At 35.5% G+C, this 18,354-nt stretch overlaps 1 protein-coding gene across 1 annotated transcript in view; it reads right to left on the minus strand.

Moving 5' to 3' along the window:
- Positions 1-14,642, minus strand: part of ankrd24 (ankyrin repeat domain 24) — a 30,977-nt gene extending 16,335 nt beyond the window's left edge. Inside the window, exons 1-12 of the mRNA XM_056448357.1 lie at positions 14,514-14,642; positions 12,538-12,668; positions 12,337-12,425; positions 10,063-10,127; positions 9,910-9,967; positions 9,742-9,812; positions 9,121-9,227; positions 6,699-6,874; positions 6,247-6,269; positions 1,648-1,734; positions 811-939; positions 545-664 (exon numbers count right to left, since the gene is read on the minus strand). Of these exons, the coding sequence (XP_056304332.1) occupies positions 545-664; positions 811-939; positions 1,648-1,734; positions 6,247-6,269; positions 6,699-6,874; positions 9,121-9,227; positions 9,742-9,812; positions 9,910-9,967; positions 10,063-10,127; positions 12,337-12,425; positions 12,538-12,668; positions 14,514-14,576 (1,119 nt within the window). The 5' untranslated portion in view covers positions 14,577-14,642. The remainder of the gene's footprint in view (positions 1-544; positions 665-810; positions 940-1,647; positions 1,735-6,246; positions 6,270-6,698; positions 6,875-9,120; positions 9,228-9,741; positions 9,813-9,909; positions 9,968-10,062; positions 10,128-12,336; positions 12,426-12,537; positions 12,669-14,513) is intronic.
- Between the last annotated feature and the right edge of the window lie 3,712 nt (positions 14,643-18,354).

The following is an 18,354-nucleotide window of genomic DNA, read 5'->3' on the forward strand; positions in this document are numbered from 1 at the left end:
CAGCCACAACCCATCACTTGGAAACATCTCCCTCATTCACACTCATACACTACGGACAGTTTAGCCTTCCCAATTCACCTGTACCGCATGTCTTTGGACTGTGGAGGAAACCAGAGGAAACCCACGCAAACGCAGGGAGAATATGCAAACTCCACACAGAAACGCCAACTGATCCAGCCGAGGCTCGAACCAGCAACCTTCTTGCTGTGAGGCGACAGCACTACCTACTGCGCCACTGCGTCGCCAAGTATAATATATTACATGTATAAATACATTTGCATGGGTTTCCTCCGGGTGCTCCGGTTTCCCCCACAGTCCAAAGACATGCGGTACAGGTGAATTGAATAAACTAAATTGGCCGTAGTGTACAAGTGTGTGTGTGAATGTGAGAGTGTATGGGTGTTTTCCAGTACTGGGTTGTGGCTGGAAGGGCATCCGCTGCGTAAAAACATTCTGGAATAGTTGGCGGTTCATCTGTGGTGACTCCTGATAAATACGGGACGAAGCCGAATGAATGTATAAATAATGAAGTACAGTGCAGTACCTCCTCTAGGGCAGTGGTGGCGCTGCTCTGTTGCTGCTCCAGAACCTTGATCTTCTGCAGTAGACGACCTCTTTCCAGCCTGAGCTTACGGATCTCTTCAAAGATCTCCTCATCTTCTGTCTGACACATAAACATACAGTCACATGAAAGACTGATCAGATCCAGATAACTAATTGAGTACATGATTATACCTGTAACAGAAGATTACACTATGGGTTATGTCGAGTCAATTAAGATTACATTTTGTTATGTCGGCTGTCACTCACAAGGTTCTCAGATGGGGGATGTTGGGTCCTGGGGGCAGGAGAAGGCGGGGCAGGGCTCTGGGATTCAGGTGATTGGGTGAGGACAGGAGAAGGGGGTGTGTTTGAGGCTTCTGAGGAAGGAGGCGGGCCCTGAAGAATTTTTAAGCATGAGCCATGCATTATGCAAGTTAAGAAATTGTGCACCATTCAATGGTCATGCATATAATACTGAAGAAAATTCCATAGTAGGAAAAACAAATACTATTGGAATCAATGGTTACAGGTTTCCATCATTTTACAGAATATCTTCTTTTGTGTTCAACAAAAAAAAAGATATTCATAAAAATCTGAAACCTGAGTATATAGTGAGTAATTTTTTTTGGATGAACTGGCTTTTAGACAGTTAAACAATTTCAAATGTATGAATACAAAAGTTTGGAAAAAATTAGTAAAAATAAAACTTGTAAATGGGCTTTACATTTGCACAAATGTGTAAAATCGAAAGGAATAAACAACTTTCATTTTCACTTTCACTTTCACAAGAAAGAAAGGCTTTATTATGAATTGTGTATATATTAAATAATGCGATTAAATAGCTGTATCTGAGACTCAGAGTGATGCATTGAACAAACAGTGTGTGCAAAATGTCATACTTTTATGGTGTTCATTCTGTCAGTTTTTAAGTTTGACAGCTCCTTTATTTATTTTAGTGTATGACTAAAAAAGTGTGTACACATGCAAAAAAAGGAACGACTAGACTAAGTGAAGATTTTCATTTTTGGTGAACAAAACAACTGAATTTAAAAAGGTTTTCCCTTTTATTGCGGTTTCATAGGATTCATGAAACCTATGTTGTACCTGAGCAGGAGATTTAGGAGGAGGAGGGGCTTTCCTCTTGCGGGGCGTGGTTCCACTAGATGGGGGATTGGGAGGAGGAGGAGCCTGCTGATATGGGTGAGGTTTTAAGATGTACAGGTTAGAAAGCAAAGCAAGCAGCAGCAGCCATGTTAGTCACATTTGCAACATACACTTCGGTCTCAAGACTACTCATATTACTCCTTTAATGTGAAGTGTGTACTTTTGTGATGCTTTATTAAACTTTTTTTTCATAAATCAGTGCTTTTGGTCACCCTTTGAGCTCTATTTTAATGATCTAAGCACATGATCTAAATCGCATGGCACAGGTGTATTTAGGATGTGTCTGAATCCACTTTGCTATTTTAAAGATGAACAGTCTGCCTACCCGGCACATAGTCTAAAAGGGTTGTCCTTATTCTCTTATTGTGTTATGTGTGTGTTTTGGTCATGACTTGTATTAAACCAATCAGAATCTCATCTTTGCCAAGCACATTCACTATTTACATGGAAGATTTTTAAGTGAAAAAACTGAACACTTATGGAGCCAGATCAGTCTCAAAAATTGAAAACACAATTCATAAATACAAAACACAATTTTTTAAATAGAAAAATTCTATATATTTTTGCCAAATAAATTAAATTTGTGTATGTTATAAATCGTGTTTTGAATTTGCAAATTGCATTTGTGTATTTTTTAATCGTGTTTGAATTTGCAAATTGCATTTGTGTATTTACGAATCATGTTTCGAATTTGCGGATCGGATTTGTGTATTTACGAATTGTGTTGTAATTTGCGAATTGAATTTTTGTATTTACGAATCGTGTTTTGAATTTATGAATGGGATTTCTGTATTTTAATTGAGTTTTAAATATGCGAATTGAATTTGTGTATTTTTGAATCGTGTTTTGAATTTACGAATTGAATTTGTGTATTTTTGAATTGTGTTTTGAATTAGCAAATTGCATTTGTGTGTTTACGAATCATGTTTTGAAATTACAGATTGGATTTGTGTATTTATGAATCGTGTTTTGAATTTATGAATTGGATTTGTGTAATTTTTAATTGAGTTTTAAATTTTCTAATTGGATTTGTGTATTTACAAATCTTGTTTTGAATTTGTGCATTGGATTTGTGTACATTTGAATCGTATTTTGAATTTACGAATTGGATTTGTGGATTTACAAATTGTGTTTTGAATTTACGAATTGCGTTTGTGTATTTACGAATTGGGTTTTGAATTTGCAAATTGAACTTGTGTATTTACGAATCATGTTTTGAATTAGCGAATTGGATTTGTGTATTTACGAACCGTGTTTTGAATTTACGAATTAGGTTTGTGTATTTACGAATTGTGTTATGAATTTAGAAATTGGATTTGTGTATTTACGAATCGTTTTTTGAATTTGCGAATTGAATTGTGTATTTTTGAATCGTTTTTTTAACTGGATTTGTGGATTTATGAATAGTGTTTTGAATTAGCGAATTGGATTTGTGTATTTACGAATCGTTTTTTGAATTTGCAAATTGAATTGTGTATTTTTGAATAGTTTTTTTAACTTACAAACTGGATTTGTGGATTTATGAATGGTGTTTTGAATTAGCGAATTGGATTTGTGTATTTACGAATTGTGTTTTGAATTTACTAACTGGGTTTGTGTATTTACGAATCGTGGTTTGAATTTACGAATTGGGTTTGTGTATTTATGAATCGGGTTTTGAATTTACGAATTGGGTTTGTGTATTTACGAATAGTTTTTGAATTTGCGAATTGAATTTCTGTATTTTTTAATCGTTTTTTGAATTTACAAAATGGATTTGTGTATTTATGAATCGTATTTTAATTTCACAAATTGGATTTGTAAATTTACGAATTGTGTTATGAACTTGGAACCTGGATTTTGTGAATTTGAATTGTGCTGTGGATGTATGAACTAAATTTTGTAAATGTATTATTTTTGAGACTGATCTGGCTCCATAAACACTTCCCTAGTGAGGAAATGGATCTGCTTGTGTGTGAGGTTAAAGCAAGCAGACCATCTACATAACAGATGAAAAAGGTATGGGAGGAGATTGCGGTTTTTACATTTATGTAGACATAATCATCTTTTACATTTTAATCCTTAAATTTTTTATTATTCAAAATGTTTATTTGCTGCCGCCCATCCCTGTTTGTGTAATAAGCAATGTGTAAGCATGTTGCGGATCTGCCTATTGGGACTTATCACTGATGTGCTTTTTCAATAACAATAAAAAATGCGTCATTAACTTTAGACCGGCTTTAAGTTGGTCAATGGCACAGTCAATTTTAGTTGCCTCAAAATAGCGATGGGCCAACAATGCGCCTTAAGACACTACCATGCCTATGGGCATACAAATGGCTGCAAATGCATTTGCTATTTAAACCGCAGCACGTGAAAATGAAACCTACGCCAAGCTGATACTGGAAAAAAAACTTGCGTCACTTCACTTGGACTGCTTCTGCTTTTTTCACAAAATCACAAAAGTGCAAAGATATTAAGATAAAATGATTCAAAGGGAATTAATATATGATACAGTTGAATTCAGAATTATTAGCTCCCCTTTGAATTTATTTTTCTTTTTTAAATATTTCCCAAATAATGTTCAACAGAGCAAGGAAATTTTCACAGTATGTCTGATAATATTTTTTCTTCTGGAGGAAGTCATATTTGTTTTATTTCTGCTAGAATAAAAGCAGTTTTTATTTTTTTAAAACCATTTTAAGGTCAAAATTATTAGCCCCTTCAAGCTATATTTTTTTCCAATAGTCTACAGAACAAACCATCATTATACAATAAATTTCCTAATTACCCTAACCTGCCTAGTTAACCTAATTAACCTAGTTAAGCCTTTAAATGTCACTTTAAATTGTTTAGAAGTCTCCTGAAAATATCTAGTAAAATATTATTTTCTGTCATCATGGCAAAGATAAAAGAAATCAGTTATTAGAAATTAGTTCTTGAAACTATTGTGTTTAAAAATGTGTTGAAAAAAATCCTCTCTCCGTTAAACAGAAATTGGGGAAAAAATAAACAGTGTGCCTAATAATTCTGACTTCAACTGTATGTAGGATATATGACCTTGAAATACTTAGTTTTTTCCATTGGGACACATTTGAAACCAGAACAGGAGGAGAAGACTAGAGATTTTGTCCAAACATAATAGATACCATAGATAGAATACAATAAGCTGTAAGTCAACATGTAATGCTACATGCAAGTGTCTGAACAATGTATAAAGTCACACCAACAACACAGAAAACACAGTGTTAAATAAAAAAATAAAAGGATTTTCTGATTTAGTGGGAAACAAAAGTTTTAATAACCCAAGTCGAAATGTATGAAGCATAAACACTACCCGGCCACTTTATTAGGAACACCTGTCCAACTGCTCGTTAAAGCAAATTTCTAATCAGTCAATCACATGGCAGCAACTCAATGCATTTAGGCATTTAAACATGATCAAGACAATCTGCTGCAGTTCGAGCATCAGAATAAAGAAGAAAGGCGATTTAAGTGACTTTGAACGTGGCATAGTTGTTGGTGCCAGACGGGCTGGTCTGAGTATTTCAGAAACTGCTGATCTACTGAGATTTTCATGCACAACCATGTCTAGGGTTTACAGAGAATGGTCCGAAAAAGAGAAAATATCCAGTGAGCGGCAGTTCTGTTGCCGCAAATGCCTTGTTAAAGCCAGAGGTCAGAGAAAAATGGCCAGACTGGTTCCAGCTGATAGAAAGGCAATAGTAACTCAAATAACCACTCGTTACATCCGAGGTATGCAGAAGAGCATATCTGAACGCACAACATGTCGAACCTTGAGGGGAATGGGCTACAGCAGCAGAAGAACAGGTGCCATTCCTGTCAGCTACCTATATGAACAGGAAATTGAGGCTACAATTTGCACAGGCTCACTAAAATTGTACAATAGAAGATTGGCAAAACATTGCGTGAATCATCTCAAACTGGTTTCTTGAAAATGGTAATGAGTTCACTGTACTCAAATGGCCTCCACAGTCACCAGACTTCAATCCAATAGAGCACCTTTGGGATGTGGTGTACAAATGTCAACAAATCTGCAGCAACTGCGTGATGCTATCATGTCAGTATAGACCCAAATCTCTGAGGAATATTTCCAGTAGCTTATTAAATCTATGCCTCGAAGGATTTAGGCAGTTCTGAAGGCAAAAGGAAGGCCAACCTGATACTAGTAAGGTGTACCTAATAAAGTGGCCGGTAAGTGCATTCCCATCAAAATCACCCACTTTCAACCAAAAAATGTCCAGAACAATGATAAGTATGACCAAACCTTGAGCTAGAAGTGTGGAGGCTTAAAAATGCTTTTGCAATTTCATCCAACTCCACTAGAGGCACAAAAATCATACACTTCACCTTTAAATGAAGTTGTCTGGATGCCGCAGTCACTCAGATGAGACCCAGAATTGACTATACTTGTATTTAAGAGCAACACAACACATCCCGGAACATCCTTGAAGATTTTGTGTGGTTTACTTGTATGTCTGCATGTCATAAAGTGTTGGGAGAGGCTGTTTCTTTTGAAATGCCATTAGTAACAATTACCTCCTCACTCGAACCCTCAGCAGCTGGGAATGCATGGGACAGAAATAAGAAACAGACACCATCACTCCAAAAAAACACTCTGATCAAGCACATAACTATATATAATCTTGCCATTGCAGCACACGCTCGCAGTTGCAGTAAAATAAGAGGCAACATGAAAGGCTGCACATTTATCACTCTGTCAGGTGGTGCGACCACAGGGGCCCTTTATTAACACTGGGATCCATTTCATCTCAGCCCGACATATGTTTCCAATTGTAACTCGAGTTAGCAAACCTTCCAGTGTTTTCATCCGTCGACCCAGCGTAACATCTGCTTTTTAGTCCGTCCTCTCGGATTACGGGCATATCCAAATGAAGATCAGAGATGCTGGAAAGACCCACCACCAAACTCCAGATGGTGGAGGAATTAAAGGTGAGGGCTTGATGTGTATGTGTGTGTGTGTGGCTTACCTGCGGTTACGCCTAGGTTCTGCAGGATCTGGGTTATACTGTGGTTGCCAGCGGTGATGCTGTAGTGGGCGGAGTTATGGCCGAGGGCATCGGTTAGGTGTGGGTTTGTTCCGCCCTTCAGTAACATCTCGACAGTCTCGATGCTGTCACTCTCACAGGAAAACATCAACGCTGATCTGCCTCCAAACACACATAATAATAATACCAACAACTCTTATAAGATGAAGTTTCATTTATTATGCACACTCACTGGCCACTTTATTAGGAACACCTGTCCAACTGCTCGATAAAGCAAATTTCTAATCAGCCAATCACATGGCAGCAACTCAATGCATTTAGGCATGTAGACATGGTCAAGACGATCTGCCGAAGTTCAAACCAAGCATCAGAATGGGGATGAAAGGGGATTTAAGTGACTTTGAACGTGGCATGGTTGTTGGTGCCAGACAGGCTGCTCTGAGTATTTAAGAAACTGCTGATCTACTGGGATCTACGGGAGATTCGCATCATGGATGCGCAGTCCACAAATCTGCAGCAACTGCGCGATGCTATCATGTCAATATGGACCAAAATCTTTGAGGAATATTCCCAGTAACTTACTGAATCCAACAAAGGACTAATGCAGTTCAGAAGGCAAAATGGGGTCCAACCCGGTAAGGTGTACCTAATAAAGTGGCCGGTGAGTGTATATTTCATAATAATTTTATTTCAGTAAAATAAAAATTTTTTAAAAGTATTTACAAATGGAAACTTTGATTTAAACCAGGTAGAATTCTGCAGTTTGTTCACTCTCAGAAAAAAAGGTACACGGTGGTACAAATAATGTTCCTTGAGGAACAGTTTTGCACCTTTGTAAAAGTTGTACCTTATATGGTACAGAAAACACCTCTTATGATACTGTTCTGTACCTTTTATGGTACAACTGAAATGAAGGTACACAATTGTTCTCATACAAAAGGTTCATGTGTTGGACAACTCCTTCTTTATTACAATATCTATGAAAATAAGTATTACTGTAAAGGCAAAATGATTTTATGAATAATTTCCATATTAAAACAAGAATCATTATTTAAAAGTATATCTTTAAAGAAACTCATAAACATTATTTATTAAGTTCTATAATACAATAATACAAAACAACTGGTAAAACATAAAATTATATGAATTTTAAACTAAACATTTAAGGCATTTTAAATAAATGTTTGGTAAGCATTTTTGACACTGTTAAGGTACAAAGTGTCTTGTCACTGTGATGGTACCTTTATGGATCAGATTTGTACCTTTGATGAAGGTACAATATTGTATCTGCAGGTTTTAAAAACCAAAGGTACAATTTGGTTTCCCACGATACAAATCAGGTCCTTAAAGGTACAAACTGCAATGGTACAAATTTGTTTCTTTGTCTTAAGGTACAATTCTGTCCCATAAAAAGGTACTGTCCCAGTGACAAGGGTTAATAAATAAAATGTGAATTAAAATTTTACCCATTTGTAATATTTTACTGATGAGTTTCCAAGTTGTCTTGTTCCATTGAGCCGCACGGTTCAGTATAGAATAGTATGATTCGGTACAGGTCACCCTAATCAGGCTTGTGTTTCCACTGCCAATAATAAGTTTAGTTGGTAGGCATGGTGTATGTCAGAAAGTTGCAAAGACCGACACTCGAAACGTAGAAGCAAATGATCAGACTTAGATCGAAAACTACCAAAAAAAACTTTTTGGAATGGCGTATGTCTGAAAGCTGCTATCGACGCCATTTTGGGTCATAAAACAAAGCCATTAGGGTTGTTTACATAACACTTGTCTTGCACACGCAAGGTCATTATTTCGAATGTAGACGCATGGCAAGCATTTGAGCTCAGGTCGACCATGGTTCATTGCTGAATGCCATCATTGTATTATTATGGTGTTGTGGTTCAATTGGGCAGCACAGTGGTTCAATAGTTAGCACTGTCGACAGCAAGAAGGTCACTGATTCGAGTCCCGGCTGGGCCAGTAGGCATTTCTGTGTAGAGTTTGCATGTTTTCCCTGTGTTTGCATGGACTTTCTCCAGGTGAATTGGATGAACTAAATTGGCCTTAGTGCATGTGTGAATATAAGTGTATATGGGTGTTTCCCAGTACTGGGTTGCACCTGGAAGGGCATCCGCCAACTAAAACATTTGCTGGAATATTTGGCGGTTCATTCTACTGTGGTGTCCCCTGATAAATAAGGGACTAATCCAAAAGAAAGTGAGAATGTGTTTCAACTGTGTATTTAAAAATGACGCTTCCTATATAGTCAATTCCTTGTCTTGTTGCACGCAAAAGTGATGATTTTCTGTAAACTAATCAGCATTTAGCAGCGAGTCCACTCTATTGTGCTAGGAACAAAAAAAGAGTGCCTTTCAAATTAAAAACAACCCATAAGTGTATCTCCAACCTGCCCTGGGTGTCCTGCAAATTAGGATTGGCTCCTCGTTCCAAAAAAAAGGCACAAAGCTCGATTCTGCTCATCTGGGCTGCCAGGATCAATGGAGTTGAGCCATCCTAATAAAAGATCAATTAAAATATTTAGAACCCCCAAAACTTCCTGTATTACAGCATACTTATTAGAGCCCTAGGGTGTAGTAATAAGAAATATATATCTTGAATGTTACTTTAGATAAAATCTTTTGCCAAATGCCCAAATATTAATGTCTGCGTGAACTGGAAGCTGTTGAGACTTTTATTGCACTATGTTGATGTACTTCCAATTGAAACCGAATATTGAGCAAGGGGCTCAATTTTGCATCATTCTCTCATAGCAAACTAACGATAGATAGGTATGGTTAAGAATATTATGGCTGAAGTCGTCAAACAGACGTCAACAGAGTAGGACCGCCACTCCAAACATGGAAGCAAATGGACGAACTTTGATCGAAAATTACCACAATTTTTTTTTTAACATTGGAATAACTCGCACAGATTAATTGTTCATCTAAAGTGCACTAGCGAAATAAACACAGTCAAATTTGATTTCACAAGGTCTTCAATTGTCTTTTATAGTGTGTTTTAAACTTACTCCATCTTGAGCATCAAGGTTGGCTTTAAAGTCCCAGAGAATCTCCGTGCAGGACAGGCAGCCACTTACAGCTGACAAAGTCACATACAGCATAAAATGAATACCAAAACAACTTTAATATAACAATGTTCAATGGTTTAAACTTTAGAATTGTATTAGTATTGCTACCAGCATGGTGTAACGAAGTCCTCCCAAAACTGTCTGTGGAGTCAACAGGCATCCTTTCCTGCAGGATGAACATTACATCCATCCTTTACCACTTTAATATTAAAGCAAACACTGGCTTTCTAGGACTATAAGACTGTGGTTGAAGACTCATACCTGAAGAAGTCTCTTCAGACAATCTGGCTGTCCATTCTTAGCAGCAAGATGGAGAGCGTTAAAGCCTACAAATAAATAAAGTAATACATTGTATTGAAAGTAAGTAAACTGTGCCACACCTGCTCATTCTGAAAACGTAGTCCCATGAACGGACACCGCAAATTATGTAGCTGGAGGTACGTATAGCTGCATTTTATTTTTTAAACGAACACTAAGGGGCAGTATGACGCCGTTCCAGCTGACCGCTTACCTCCATGTGGAGGACTTTCCCGCTGCAACCAATTTGTCTAGTTAGCTCGTCGTGTACATCCATGGACTTGAGATGCAGAGAGGAGTTGACCACGACGATAACGACGGGGGTTTGAGTCCGGGGAAGAGTGGTTCCAGAAATCAGGTAAGACAAAAACAGAATCCAAAAAATAAAATCAACACGGTGAATAACGGTAAGAATGTGGTAAAAATCAGATGAGGGCTTTTCTTTTTCTGGGCGGCTTTTGTAAATCGTTGGTTGGGTTTAGGGAAGTAAGTGGGTGGGCGGGTCAATAGATAAAGTTGGTTGGGTTTAGAGAAGGACGAGGGTGGGTCAGTCGATTGGTCGGTTGGCCAGTCAGTCAGACAGACGGTCGACAGTGGCCTCGGGTGGGTTTACACGAGAACAGCGGGTGTGAACGGCACTCGCGAGAGAAACTTGAGGTATGAAAAAGCGCACACAGTGGCCTCTTGTGGATTCGTGAAAACAAAAACTGCGTATTTCGCAGTCTCTAGAAACGTCCATAGGACTAAGTTTTCAGAATGAGCCTGGTTTGAAACTGTATGACACAGTGGCATTTCCTTGTTGCAATAATTACTAAAGCTTTTATCACTAAGTAAGGTATATTCTCGATCTTGAGATAAGTAGCGTTAATTTACCGGTATAATAACAAAATAATAACAAAAAGAGCTTTATGTTTCTGTGTATTGCTATACAAATGTTTTAAACTAATTCAATAGTAAAAGGATTATAAAGTATAACAGGTAACATTTTACAATAAAGTCTTATTGGGGGTTTAAGGGTTTAAAAAGATTAAGTAAGAAATCAACATCATCTATGATTGATAAATACTTTATAAGTTGTTTTATTTGTCAGTTTAGTTAAAATAACTATTGTAAAAAAGGAGCCTTATAGTAAACAATTAACAAAAAAAGGCCAATAAAAATATATTTTAAAAAAGTTTATATATTCGCTATGTTGTAGGTCAGATTAACAAGTGAAAATGTTTACATTCGAAAATAAATACTCTGAATCTGAATGTTCTCAAAAGGCGCTCTAAAAGTTTAAATAATAAATTATTAATCACAGTATTTTGAAGTGACCATGTTAACAAAACCATATAAGTTTATGATTTAATTTCTAAATCATCATTTAAAAGGGACCTATTTCTATCACTCTTGATAACAAAAGTCTGTAGAAACACTTTGATTCACATTTCTTTTTGTCAACACAGGCTCACTGTGAAAACGTAGCCCTGCGGACGTTTCTGGAGACAGCAAATTACGTAGCCGGAGGTACGTATGGCTGCATTTCATTTTTTTAAATGAACGCTACGGAGCAGTGTGACGCCGTTCCTTTTCGAGCTTACCAGCTGACCGACCGCTTACCTCCGTATGGACGGCATTCCGGCTGCAACCAGTTTGTCCTGTTAGCGCGCCACTCCGGTCAGCCGATCTTTCGCTCAGTCAGTCAGAAAGTCTGTCAAAAAGTGAGTCGGCAGCGGCCTCTGATGGGTCTACGGGAGAACAGCAGGCGCAAATGGCACTCGCGAGGAAAATTTGAGATCTCAAAAAGCGTACACAGCGACCTCTGGCGGATTCGCGAAAACAAAAACTGCACAAAAACGTTCCGCCAGGACGTATTTTGCAGTCTCCAGAAATGTTTGTAGAGGTACGTTTTCAGAATGAGCCTGGGTTGCTTTTTGTACACGTCATCGGAGGGGGAAAGCCCTGCTCGTCAATGATGATCTCTTACTCATTAGCATAAACAGCCCTGAGTGAGAATCAGCCATTAATGGTTTTCACCAACTGAGGATAATGTCCGTGACTAACAGGATTATAACTGTGGAGTTGTAGGATGCACAAATGAACACTGTCGTCTCCATAGACTTTTCACATTTTCAGTTTTTCACAGAGATAACTTTAGTCTTTTTATGGATCTGCTGCTATGCTGACACACATATATCTGTAGGGGCATAATAGGTCCCCTTTATTCACTACTTAAACTAGTTGACTAAATGTTACCTGTGCCATCTGTTACACCAATGTCCACCCCATGAGAGAGGATGACCTCTAAACAATCCAATCGACCTCGAGACGCACACAGATGAAACCTGCGAATGGAGCGTTGACTTTCAATGTTCATTGTCAAGTATTTCAAATCTATATTTTAATATTCTTTGACAAGGCTGTGTTTCATAATGCATAATTCAAATGTTCACTCACGCCGATTTTCCCTCTGCGTCCAATTTGGATGGACAGAGACCTTTCTTAACCAAGAGCGTGGCTACTTTTTCTGGATCATTCTGTTCCACGGCCTGCAATAACCTCTCATCTGTCTTACTCCAATCCTGACTCTGAAACACAAAGAAACAGACTCAATATAACACATTATAATATTTAAGATATTTATATAATATATTTAAGATATAATATATATATGCAGTTGAAGTCAGAATTATTAGCCCCCCTTTGAATTTTTTTTCCTTTTTAAATATTTCCCAAATCATGTTTAACAGAGCAGGGAAATTTTCACAGTATGTCTGACCATATTTTTTCTTCTGGAGAAAGTTTTATTTGTTTTATTTCGGCTTGAATATAAGCGGTTTTACATTTTTTTAAACACCATTTTAAGGGCAAATTTATTAGCCCCTTTAAACTATATTTTTTTGCAATAGTCTACAGAGCAAAACATCGATATACAATAACTTGCCTAATTGCCAAGTTAACCTAATTAACCTAGTTAAAAGTTAGTTGAACCTGTCTAGAAAAACATCCAGTACAATATTATTTACTGTCATCATGGCAAAGATAAAATAAATCAGTTATTAGAAATGAGTTATTAAAACTATTATGTTTAGAAATGTGTTGAAAAAATCTATATCTATCTATAGTTAAATATCTATATATATATATATATAGATATATATATGGGGACACAGTGGCGCAGTAGGTAGTGCTGTCGCCTCACAGCATGAAGGTCGCTGGTTTGTACATTATTTAAAATGTTTTTTATTTATAATTTTTTTATATTGTATATAAATAATATGGCTGCATGGTGGCGCAGTGGGTAGCATGTTCGCATCACAGCAAGAAGGTTGCTGGGTCAGATGGCATTTCTGTGTGGAGTTTGCATGTTCTCCCTTGTTCGCGTGGGTTTCCTCCGGGAGCTCTGGTTTCCCCCACAGTCCAAAGACATGCGCTATAGGTGAATTGGGTAAGCTAAAATTCTCCATAGTGTATATGTGTGAATGAGAGTGTATTGGTGTTTTCCAGTGATGAATTGCAGCTAGAAGGGCATCCGCTGCGTAAAACAAACCGCCGCTGGATAAGTTGGTGGTAATATATTAACCTCTTTAACATTATTAAATGTGCATCCTGAATCACTGAAACTGTGTTGGTTATAACTGAGTCCCAGTTCTAAAGTTCAATTTCAAACAGTTTATTTTATTTTCAAGATCTGCTGCTGCTTTCAGTAGTATGGCAATAAATGTCATGTAAATGCCATTCAAACTCACATTGTTGACATTTAACACTGAATAAAGTACATGAGGTGTACCTTAGCTGATCATTGTCAGTTTTCTGTTGTTCAGCTGCGAGAAATAGAAGCCGTCAATTTCAGGTGTTGGTTAGGACAAAAACACCTTTTAATACGAAAGATATTCCTTCTACCGTGTGTTGTTGCTTTTATTTAGAACACGATTTGAATCAGCCTTTAGGCTCGACAGTCAGGCACACTACTGTTCATGTAGTCAATCTGGCAACCTGCTCTTGCGTTTGTTTTGAACCAACAGTGCAATACCTAGTTCAACCACCGGGTGTCAAACTTATTTACTTCAACTTTAACATGTTTACTCAATGTTTTTGTAGTTTATGTATGACATCACCGCTTTCACAAAATTGTTTTTTTTGTAGTTTAGAGCAAGATATCACAATTTTTTCAAGAAATCATGTCCTTTTTTTGTAGCATATTGTGCATGAGATTAACATTTTCGCAAAATCACATTTGTGTAGTTCACATACAGTTCAAATAATAGCTTATTACTTAAAAACTATCACTTTGTACCCCAAAGTTTCAAATTGCAAAATATTTTGATAGCAGTATCAATATATCATTACAATTTTATTAATATATAATTTAATACCATATTACACGCTCCTATTTCCATATGTATAACCTCTCGAGGAGTGGCTGTACTTACCGTAATCACGCCGTAACACATGCAGAAGTGTTTCATTGGGCTAAAGACGACATGTGGATCCATGGAGCTCAGAGGACGTACAAAACCTCTGCTTCTGTCCAAGCTATAAGGGCACTAAATACTTTCTTAAAACAAGTTCTCAATCCGCTCCTCATCCTACTAGAGCTATCATAACAGAGCCAAGGATATCAGTCTGCAACACGAAGGCCTAAACGATTACTAATCAGAAAACAAGGATGCTGAAATCTGTCCCTCAAATGCAGCTGTGCTATGCCGTCCTGTTCTGGCGTCTGCAGAGAGATATACGACACACACTGCAGTCACTGTTGGCACACACACACACACCTCCCTGTCCCGGTGTCCTTCTTTCTTTACTCTTCATCCCAATTGTGTCTGACTTCTCTCCAAATATCATTTATATTCGAGTCCGCACCGCTGCCTACGTCTCAGGCTAATCACTCTCTCGTCCCAAAGCTACAGTATTAGCATCAGGGGGTGAGAACTCAGCAAACACAACAGGGAAACACGCAGTCAGCAATCAGAATAAATGGAGGTATAAAAATAAACAGTTTGGGTTCCGCAACCCCTCCCAGACAGCGTCTATTGCACACTCGTGTATCACTTTCATGTTAACGCAGTAGGATTTTAATCACTTCTCGTGATGCTGTGGAATATTCATTTTGTGTTTTCAGGCATTTTCTGTTAGCTTGGAGGTCATTTATATGCTAATGCCCTTTTAAAGTTGGTAAAAGTAGCCAGGCATCTTTTTTTTTATGAATATTGATGAATTGCCCAAACGTGCACTAGAGTGATGTCAACTTTTCTCTGAGTTTCCTTTAAGAGAGGCCTTTTTTGCAATGACTTTTAAGTTTTGAGCTGGATTGTTGGTTAAAAGCCTCCAGTACCACCTATTTTTCACTAAAGGCTTACTAAAATGGTTGCTGCTCTTAAGCTTGAAAGAATCTGGGGCCTCTTCCTTGCTTATCTTTTTAAGAGTTGAAAGTAGTGCACTTTTGATTGATGGACAATTTTAATCCTATTTTTTACTACATTTTCAATATTTGTATTTGACCAAGTAAACTTGATGGTGTATATTATTTATTCTATATGCCGCATGTTTGAATGGACTGGTGTTTGTTTTATTATTATTATTATTATTATTATTATTATTATTATTATTATTATTATTTTTGTTATTATTATTATTACTATTATATAATTATTATTATTTATAATTATTAGCGGCAGTAGAAGTATTTTATGTATTTTTAAATTATTTTACTTATTTACATTTTTTTTCTTGTTACCAGTTGTATATAAATTATTATAGATTATATAAATGTTTTTGCTCTGTTTTGTGTTTATAAAAAACCAAACTAGATAAATATAAATAAAATATTATGAATAAAATATTTTTAAAAGATCTCCAGTACTCTTCACTGCTCATTTTTCATCTATCATGTGACATTTTTTATTTTAGAGTTAAAAATAAAAAATATGTCGGCCATGACTTTATTTAACGTCTGAATTCAACTGGACTGAACTTTAAGTACGTACATTTTTAATAACATTTTTAATGCAAAAACCTATTACTCAGTGTGGCTATTGTACTGTGCTCAGCATAACTGAATACACCCTATTTTGAGAATTAATATTTTTATCTATTCCTCAGTCAATGTATGCAATGTATTTTGGTGCATTTAAACAAAACAGATTTATTAAACAGATATGTTTATTAAAATAATATTTCAGTCACAAAACATATTTAGAAATTCATACAAAATATTGCAAAAATAAATTACAAACTTCCAACTAAATTTGTCCTTTTTTTTGCTTCTCTTGATTTTTCCTCTTTTTTTAAAATTTGTATTTAATATTTTTCTATAACGTATAAATTTGGGTGTACTAGTTTTTGGACTGCTATCAGAAGTTATTTTGTTAGAGAAGCTCCAGGTTTGGCTTCAGTACTGACTAATCTAATGTATATGCACAAATATAATATTGTATGGCTTCCTATTGAAAATATTAATTTAAAAAATAGATTTGTGAGGGGTGTACTCATATACAGTTGAAGAAGTCAAAATTTATAGTCCCCTTGTTTTTTTTTCCCAATTTCTGTTTAACGGAGAGATTTTTTTCAACACATTTCTAAACATGATAGTTTTAATAACTCATTTCTAATAACTGATTTATTTTATCTTTGCCATGATGACAGTAAACAATATTTGACTAGATATTTTTCAAGACACTTCATTACAGCTTAAAGTGACATTTAAAGGCTTAACTAGGTTAATTAGGTTAACTATGCAGGTTAGGGTAATTAAGCAAGTTATTGTATAATGATGGTTTGTTCTGTAGACATATGAAAAAAAATATAGCTTAAAGGGGCTAATAATTTTGACCTTAAAATGGTTTAAAAAAATTAAAATCTGCTTTTATTCTAGCCGAAATAAAACAAATAAGACTTTCTCCAGAAGAAAAAAAAATTATCAGACATACTATGAAAATGTCCCTGCTCTATCAAGCATCATTTGGGAAATATTAAAAAACAAAAATGTAAAAAAAATTCCAAAAAGCCATTAATAAGTTATACAGTAATTCTGACTTCAACTGTGTGCTGAGCACTGTATACTGTAACTATTCAAATTATATTTGTTAATTAAAATAACTATTATTACAAAGAATTATAAACTATGAAATAAACTAATAAATAAAATACAATTTAATAATTTAATAATACAAAGTAATAAAAATAAATATAAAAATACAAAAAAAATAGAAGAACATTAAACAAATATGCAAATCGAATGACTTATTATTACAAATATTATTAAAGTTACAAATTCTATAGAAGTTATAAAGGTTATATATATATATATTTTTTTTTTAATGTACATTTACTTAAAATTTTGTTTTTGATACCTGAAATAAATTTAAGTTTAGCAACAATAATAATAAGATGATAAAACATAAACTATGGACTGAAGTAGTAAAGTTACTGAAAGTGAAAAAAGCCTAAGTATATTAAAACACAACAAGTAATATAAAACACAAAAATACATATTACTACAACAAAAACTAAAATATTATAAAATCAATAATTTTTAAAAGTCTCCAGTACTCTTCACTTCTCATTTTTATCTTTAATGTGACATGTTTTATTCTAGAGTTAAACATGACTCTGAATTCGACTGGATTGAGCTTTAACTACGTACATTTTTCAATTACGCTTTGTTTTGTAATGCAAAAACGTATAACTCAGTGTTGCTATTGTATAATGTAACTATTCAAATTATTTTTGTTCATTAAAATAACTATTATTAACAATAAATTATAAACTATTAAATAAAGAAGTAATAAATAAATTAATTAATAAATGAATTTCTTTTCAAGTATAAAAAATTATAAAAAATAGATGAACACTAAACAATAGCTAGAAATTTTACTAAAACAAAAATAAGAAATTGAATGACATTTTATTACAAAATTATTAAAGTTACTGAAACAACAAATTCTATATTGTTATTTTTCTTTGTTATTTGTACATTATTTTAAATGTTTTTTATTTATTATTTTTTTATATTCTATATAAATAATATGGCTGCACGGTGGCGCAGTGCGTAGCATGTTCGCATCACAGCAAGAAGGTTGCTGGGTCAGATGGTGTTTCTGTGTGGAGTTTGCATGTTCTCCCCGTGTTCGCGTGGGGTTCCACTGGGTGCTCTGATTTTCCCCACAAGTCAAAAGATATGTGGTATAGCAGAATTGGGTAGGCTAAATTGTCCGTAGTGTAATGTTTCCCAGTGATGCGTTGCGGCTGGAAGGGCATCCGCTGCGTAAA

This window comes from Danio aesculapii, chromosome 22 (genome assembly GCF_903798145.1).
Source record: "Danio aesculapii chromosome 22, fDanAes4.1, whole genome shotgun sequence".
NCBI classification, from domain to species: Eukaryota; Metazoa; Chordata; class Actinopteri; order Cypriniformes; family Danionidae; genus Danio; species Danio aesculapii.